We start from the raw sequence: 7,938 nt of genomic DNA on the forward strand, positions 1-7,938 counted from the left end.
TGCACATTTTGGAGGGCCTTTTATTGTGGCCAACCGAAGGCACACTTAAACATCTTGCTATTCCACACCTATGGATAGATTATAAATCATGGATGGATGCTTACCAACACATTTGTGTACAATATTTGAAATAGGCAGGCCTTTTGTACACATAAAAAATGACAGCAAAATCATAAGTGTTGCATTTATATTTTTGTTGTGTAAGGAATATGTAGCCTTTTAAAATAAGTATTTCTGTCTTTGCAAAACCACTTTTGATATAGCAGTTGTATTCAATCTACTTATAAATTGTTTAAACCCCAGACATGGGATACATTGAATTTATGACACAAATGTTAGTGAGCCCTACAAAAAAAGCCATGTTTTTATATGAAGTGTCAATCCTTGAGAAACTCCCTGATTGTAGGTCTCCCTGAATTTAGGTATGACCACAGCAAAAAAAAAAAAAAAAATGGATTCACAGAATCACTTTAATAACAGAGAAATCATATCATTTCTCATTTGGACATCAGAAAAAAATAGCATTAAGATTACACAGATTACAACTAATTTTAAAACTTACTAGGACTAGTTTTAAAACTTACTACATACTAATAAACATTTGAAATTTAAATCATCACAGCTTTCCAAAAGCTTGCTTTTGAGGTCATTTAACAAAACTATTACTATGATATTTTACATTGTTATATTTTGGCGCAGCTGTACATCAAATTAATCAATAGCGGTGATGTCTCATCTCTTCTTTGCACGCTTCAATGGTGTCGCATCTGAGGTTTTGTTGGACGCTGCTGCTGCTTTTTTCCTGGAGCCTTTCTCATTCGGATCATAGAGGGCATTCCTTAGAAAGCGGCCGGCGGCTCCTTTATCCAGACGAGCCGCTTTCTTCTTGTCCGTGATCTCCTTCACTCTGTTCATGTATGTCCTTATACGTTCCTAAGCAGCCACACAAACGCTACACAGTGGAAAAAAAACACATAATAATGCTGGAAAAAGCTTACAAAATTATACGTACAAGTTCCTGTTTGACTCCATGATCTCTGGGATTGACACCTTGTGTTACCAAGTACACTGCAAAAGACAACAGAGTAAAACTAAAAATTTAAAAAAAAACATCCCTCAGAGTGGAAGCTTGAGCACTGATATTAGTGATGAGGAAAAAACTTACTCCAGAATAAAGAATTGAGGGTGTAAACCGACATTAGATCCAGCTTGGCTTGGTCCAGAGGGTCCAGCTGTTAAAATGTTTACACATGAGCACACGTACGGTATGTACTAAGACATTACTGGACGGTGGGATGCGTTTCATTACACTGCCATGAAGCTAAGTGTGTCATAATGCAACGTATGCATGCATGCAATGTATCTCAATGCTTGAAATGCCTGTCAGTTCAGCCTGATAGAATTGTAGTTGTAATTATTTTTAATTTGTATGTGCTGAAAGATGTTTAAACAGTGTTACCTTTTGCAGTTGATCACTCCTGGGTACTGACATCAGTTTGTCCAACATGGTTTTAACAGTAGAAACAGACGAATCGAACCCTTTCAGCTGCTCATCTATCTCGTAAGGGTAATCGTCCGTTTTGCCATCAGCTGCCATCGTTCTGTATGATAAAAAAAGATTAATATATAACTTGTTTCATTGCCATTCAGTGTTAATATGCTATGCCGCAGCTGAAAATGAGCATTTTACAAACGGAGGCGATCAATATATAATCAACGTATGGAAATTTAGTAAGTTAGGGCGCATGTGTTACTTATACTTACCTATGAAGACACGAGCTGATGTAAGTTATAGTTCATTCAGAAACAAATTTTAAGTTTATATTTACCTTTAACTATGCTAGTATGCTAACTCGCTGCTTTCCACCACACGCCACGCTGAATCAGGCCGGAAATGACGTTTAAGAAAGGAAGGAAGCATTTTACTTTGGCTATACTGCCCCCTGTCGTTGGGAAGAATGGTTTGTTCATTACTTTTTCGTTCTTTTAACCCCCCCCCCCCCCCCCCCCCCCCCGGTTTGTCTTGCTGACTTGCTAATCAAAATAAAAAATGCTGTCTCTTAAATAAACATACTTAAAAAAAAAAAAACTTGAGCCGTGTTCTATAGTTAGAATTTCCTTGTAAAACCATGGCGGATATCACGATGTGTCCAGCAGATGGCAGTAACGAATAGGTGGAATGGCGGGTTGACTGCATGTCTCCAGTTTTACATTTACTTTGCAGCTATTTATACCTTAAAGTTAAAGTTCTAAATTGTACTGTTTTTTATAGTTTTAAAAGGCTTTACTAGTTTTTTTTGTCGCCATGACACGTTTTATCCTCTCAATTCGTTCACAGTGATGCTCACTGACCAATGTTAAGTGCCTCTGAGTGCCTTTTATGAACATGTGCACTAGTGAGTGGCCATAGAAAATGACAAAATACAAGGATGTGACAGTGTAGGCGTCAGGATGTCCCTTGCTGAACGTCCAAATGGGCCCACAGGGCACCAGGAGGGAAAAGTCAGCAAGATATCAAACCCAAGCCATCTCGGTGGCAATCGTTGGCCATTGACGTTTCTCATCCTTTATTTAAAAGTCAGTTCAAAGAAACTAAATGCAGGTCACGTGCCACATTTTTGTATGTAAAAAAAAGAGAAAACAAATCAATCGAAAGGTCCAGTTCAGTTCAATGGTATGGTTTGGAAGTATAAATCCTGGTTTGGCATGTGTGTAGGCGAGATTTGTCACACCAAATTGAGTTTAGTGACAATGAGCACGCGCACAGACTGGTCAAAGCCGGCACACACACACAAGCCTTGCTTGTCGGGGCTCCAGTCCAGACTGGCGATTGGCTGGGTGGACAGCGTGACGTTTTGTAAGAGGTTAACCGTCCCGGCCACGCCCACACTGGTGCCGTCTGAATCTGGCTTGCTTCTCTGAGCAGGATACTCGCTGGGGGATGACATCGTAAGATACGCTTTAGATAAATTCAATAAATTCAATAAATTCAAGAAAATGAGCATACAAAATTGTCAATAGGTTAACAAGAGGAGTAAATTAAAAACTCAGGACTCACTATTTCCATAGATGAAGGCTGCCTGATCCACCTGTGGTCAGAAAGATCTCTCTGTTCTGAGGTAAATGTCTCACCTGCCAGATGGTCGATTTATGAGCCTGAAGTCACATCAAACACGAAAAGACAACAAACTGCTCAGTTTTCTGTTTGAACTTTCTTCATGTTTTAGCGACGACAGTGGCGACTGGCGGTCACTGCAGAGAGGGACCACCCTTTGTTGAGCAAAAGAACTTTTTACGTGCCACCATGTCTTGCCAGTTACTGGAAACATATTTTTTTAAAAAGCTCAATAAATATATATATAACAGACATTTAAAATATAATACATAACATGTTTTTGTATGGTTATTGTAGTTTGCAGTGATAAAGACATGCACTACAGAGACTATTTGGGAAAAAAAAATATACTGTACAATTTATAAAATGAATACATATTTGTAATTGGTTCCAGACCTTTGGGTGATAAGTGAATTTCTGTGACCTCGGTGTAATTAAGTAGTGAAGGAACATGGCATTCTGTGCCAGTGTGCACCATTTTCCGTCACAAATTGCGCGCCAAGTGTGTGACTTATGCGTAAAGAGTGCGCAAAAGAGTCATCGCGCTTTTCTGGCGTGCCATCTAAATGACACGCATTGCCACGGCGAGTTACAGTACAATGCGGAGGCAAATTGCTATACACTTGCAGCTTTGAACGTCGTCCGTGTGACGTATGCCAACATTTCCCTTGGAACTCCGCAAAGGTTGAAACAACACCCGCTTTATGTTTCCTGCACTCGTGAGCCAGGAACGCGTCAGGAGTTTCAGGTCCGCCCCTGAGTCAATTACCTTTTCGGAAACGGAGGCAAAGCCTTTGCTGGGGTGCTGAGTCCTCATGTCGAAGACGTGGAATTTCCCCTCCAGCGAGGTGGCCACCAGCTTGTTCATGTTGATGTCTTTCCTGTCAAACTCCATGCAGCAAACCTGAGAGGCGGGAGAGGGAATTGGTAAACATCTTCTGCTTGTGTTGGTTCACTGACAGCCCTAATACTTGTAGCTGAAACATGTCAGGGTGGAAATATCATTGAAACATTCCAGGAACGTGTGCACCGACCCTAACAGGATAGGCTGCATAAATGTCCACAAGTGATTCATTTAAAATGTCCACCTCACCCCATTCTTGATGTTGGTCTCCCACCGCAAGGACATATTCCGCAGGTCAAACAGTTTGATGTCCCCGTTGTCGTAGCCGGCGCATACACATCGGTCCTGGTCATTGAAGGCGTGACCTGTAGTGAAGTTCACGTAGTAGAGGTTAAACAATTTCTAGAGACATACATTCGATACTGGACGCACCAAATGCGACAGTCCAGCAGTCCCTCTTGGCGTCTCCTTCAACGGGTTGCATGTTGGCCACGGGTGAGTCCCGCTGACGAGGGTCCCAAACTTTGACTGTGCCTGTAACACGCACAGAGGGCGACTTGTCATATCTCTTCTTATGGTATGGTATTATTGAATTATTATGATTAAATGAAGCCATGTCCACAAGAGCATTTTATTTGTAACCTTTTAAAAGAAAGGAACCATATTTGGTAACGTTGGGAGTCAAAATGGATGCCACTGTTCACTTTGAGGCAGTAAAAGCGTGTGATTTCTCCCAGCCAATGAGTAAAGTCAGCTAAATACATGTAATAATATTACATCACATTTATATGGCACTTTTCTAGAGACTCAAAGATGCTTCAATGTAATCCCATTAAAATAAGTACATAAACATATTAGTGCTGTCAAATGTTTAACATTTGTAATCAGATTAATGACAGGTTTTCAAACTAATGAATCATGATTAATCAATCTGAAATATGCCAATTTTGACTGTATTTTATTGAAAGAAAGATAAATGACAGTGCAGGACATTTGTATGTATTAACTGCACCAAATTAACTGAAATTTAAATCAAGCTAAGAGATGGCACACGTCTGAAAGTCTGAAATTACCTAACACTTTTAATAGCAGAATATTTCAATCACACTTTAACTGTGTTATTATAAGCAATGAGGAGTTGCGTTCAAAGACAACACGTCATTTAAGTTGAATTCACATGTTTTGAGTGAATTTTCTGGGATTTCCGAGCACACTTAAAAGCACTTCCGCATTTACAAAGTTACAAAGTGAGTGATAAGAATATCCACTTACTGATTTTCATTGCATTTCTGTTTATTTAGACCACACATACACCCATAGTAAAGACGTTGTTGTGATGTTCGGAGTGTCGGTAAATTCAACTCGCGGTCTGTCTAGTGACAAATGAGGAAGTTTCGTTGAAATGACGAATGGGCTAGAGACATGTTTGTTTGGAGCTGGAGTTGGTTTACCATCTCTGCTTCCAGTGACAATCTCAGGCGCACCGTCACCGATCCCCAGGCCCCCGACGCCATCGATAGCATTCACTATCTCTTTGTGGGCCTTCACTGTGTACACCGGCACGTCAGGCACTTCCAGGTTCCTGTGAGCATTGAGAATATTTGCACTGAATGAACCAATACACTACAAGTAGGCCTCCTTGGTTCTGCAGCCGATTAAAATAAAAAAACAATGATAGCCGGGACATGAATGTGTTTTTGTTTGAAAAAGATTACCATATATTTAAATGTCCGTCAAAATCTCCCGTTGCTATGTGTCTTTGTCGGAGAGATGTGGCCCCAAATGTGCCGCACTTTATGGGTTTGGGCTTCTCTACCTGAAAGACAAAAACAGATAGAAGGCAATACTATACTGCACAATTAGGCCACAAGTCCCTATTACAGGGGTGTCCAAAGAGTGAGGCCATTTGTGGCCTGCAGCTCCATTTTTATTGGCCCCCATAGAATATTCTATACATTAAACTTACCATGAAACATTATGGAGGAGAATTAGGGCCACATTGACAAGAGAAAAAGTTTAAATAATGAATGTTTGACAGTAACAATTATTGAAATATATATATATATAACATCTTAGCACAGTGGTTAGCAACATGTGGCTGCTCAGCCTCATTGTTGCGGCTCCCATGTCGAGCTCTGGGATTTTTTTTAACACCGAAGTTTGCGTTTTTCGAGAAGAGTATGAAATATCCCACGCACCACAAATCCACAAATGCATCTACACTGCCTTTTGACTGCTGATTGATTATCGATCCATCCATTTTCTATACCGCTTCTCCTCATTAGGGTCGCGGGGGCATGCTGGAGCCTATCCCAGCTGACTTCGGGCGACAGGCGGGGTACACCCTGGACTGGTCGCCAGCCAATAGCAGGGCACATATAGAAAAAACAACCATTCACACTCACGTTCATACCTATGGACAATTTAGAGTCACCAATTAACCTCACCTACATGTTTTTGGAATGTGGGAGGAAGCCGGAGAAAACCCACGCGCACACGGGGAGAACATGCAAACTCCACGCAGAAATGCCCAAGGAAGAATCGACTCAGGTCTTCCCGATCTCCAGGCTGTTACAGTGTTGGCCAACGTGCTAACCACTAGACCACTGTGCGGCCCGCTGATTGATTATGATTATGATTATTCATTTACAGCCTTGACACATCCAATAAGGCGGCAACGTTGACATAATGTCGCAGTGGACAACCCCACTCGATGTGGCGTCTATCTCTATGTTTGGCGGTTCCAGACCATTTTTCTTTACTGGAACAGGAGGCAAAATAGCTCTTTTGAAACTAAAGGTTGCCGACCCCTGGCTTAGCATATCTTCATGTACACTAGAGTGGCTTTAGCGTTTTTAATAAAAAAAAAAAAAAAAGAAATACAAGTGATTAATATCAAAGTGCCCCCACAGCTTTTAATTTTTCTGTATGTGGCCCTTAGGACACTACTGCTCTTTTACATTCCTATTTGAATGTGAAAGAGTACCTAACATACTGACCTGTGAGCATGGGGGGGTGGGGGTGGACAATTCCAAAGGCCCAAAAGCTGTAATTATGTATGTAATTATGCTGTAATTAAAAAATAAAAAGTGGGGGCCCCAGCATGATTTTTTTTTCATGGGGCCTAGAATTCCTGGCGGCACCTCTGAGTGTATCCATATTACTTTTTGTCCTTGTCATTAAGTTAAGCGGGTGTTCAATGCCACAACTACATTTCAAATAATTAAATAATACACCTGTACGGGGGGGGGTTATATGTTAGCAATATCAAAATTGGTCATATTATGCCTTATTATACCAGTAGTCCATACAGCATTACATTATGATGTAGCAGAATTCCGAAGTATAACTACGATTTGTACATATATTTGATATACGCTGTTTATTTCAGGTCTAAAAGAATTATAGTACTGCGTCACCTGTTGCTATGGAGACGGGGGACAAAGAGGAATGTTCTCGAAGCCCCCCCCAAACCTTTTATTTTAAAAGTATGCTTTTAAAGTGTTTACCTCTTTGAGAAGCTGAGCCTCCCCATGCTGCATTTCATAGATTTGCATCACTCCAGTTCCTCTTGGAAAGTTGCCCATACAAACGAACTTGGAACTACACGGGATCCATTTACAGTCAAACACGGTGTAGTTTAAACTTTTTTGGATGTGCGCGATGATTTGGGGCTTCGACAGAGGCGACGACATCTTCTTTGTTCCAGTAATTAGTCCAAATAACACGGAAAATGTGGAACATGTACTGGTAAGGTCCTCAAACGTAGACGTCCATGTCCACACACGTGACGTCATGACAGGACCCTCTTCTTTCCAGCTGTATGTCCAAAGATATGCCTGATGAAATGTAGTCTCATAAGTAAAGATATTCCCCATTTATGAGCAAATGATATTAAGTTTGTTTATAAGATGTGATGTAAACATATATAATTGTGGTTTTGTCGTTTAGAATGGTTGTTTCGTTGTGTCATTTTATT

At 40.7% G+C, this 7,938-nt stretch overlaps 2 protein-coding genes across 4 annotated transcripts; both read right to left on the reverse strand.

The window, feature by feature from the left end:
• Positions 1 to 387: 387 nt before the first annotated feature.
• On the reverse strand, positions 388 to 1,950 carry c1d (C1D nuclear receptor corepressor). Of its 2 annotated transcripts, none has more exons than XM_054798904.1 (5): positions 1,830 to 1,897; positions 1,460 to 1,601; positions 1,166 to 1,232; positions 1,013 to 1,068; positions 388 to 933 (listed from the first exon to the last, which is right to left on the reverse strand). In XM_054798904.1, exons 2-5 carry the CDS (start codon positions 1,595 to 1,597, stop codon positions 733 to 735), a joined length of 462 nt encoding a protein of 153 aa, XP_054654879.1. In that variant the 5' UTR covers positions 1,598 to 1,601; positions 1,830 to 1,897; the 3' UTR covers positions 388 to 732. The 2 variants fall into 2 exon arrangements, with proteins under 2 accessions (XP_054654879.1, XP_054654878.1); XM_054798903.1 differs by having other exon boundaries at positions 401 to 933; positions 1,765 to 1,950.
• Positions 1,951 to 2,550: 600 nt separating this feature from the next.
• On the reverse strand, positions 2,551 to 7,756 carry dnaaf10 (dynein axonemal assembly factor 10). Of its 2 annotated transcripts, XM_054798761.1 has the most exons (8): positions 7,469 to 7,756; positions 5,675 to 5,775; positions 5,411 to 5,541; positions 4,392 to 4,493; positions 4,209 to 4,324; positions 3,885 to 4,019; positions 3,059 to 3,156; positions 2,551 to 2,934 (listed from the first exon to the last, which is right to left on the reverse strand). In XM_054798761.1, the coding sequence occupies exons 1-8, from the start codon at positions 7,754 to 7,756 to the stop codon at positions 2,727 to 2,729; spliced, it is 1,179 nt and encodes a 392-aa protein (XP_054654736.1). In that variant the 3' UTR covers positions 2,551 to 2,726. The 2 variants fall into 2 exon arrangements, with proteins under 2 accessions (XP_054654736.1, XP_054654737.1); XM_054798762.1 differs by lacking the exon at positions 2,551 to 2,934 and having other exon boundaries at positions 3,058 to 3,156.
• Positions 7,757 to 7,938: the final 182 nt, after the last annotated feature.

Source organism: Dunckerocampus dactyliophorus, chromosome 14, assembly GCF_027744805.1.
Source record: "Dunckerocampus dactyliophorus isolate RoL2022-P2 chromosome 14, RoL_Ddac_1.1, whole genome shotgun sequence".
NCBI classification, from domain to species: domain Eukaryota; kingdom Metazoa; phylum Chordata; class Actinopteri; order Syngnathiformes; family Syngnathidae; genus Dunckerocampus; species Dunckerocampus dactyliophorus.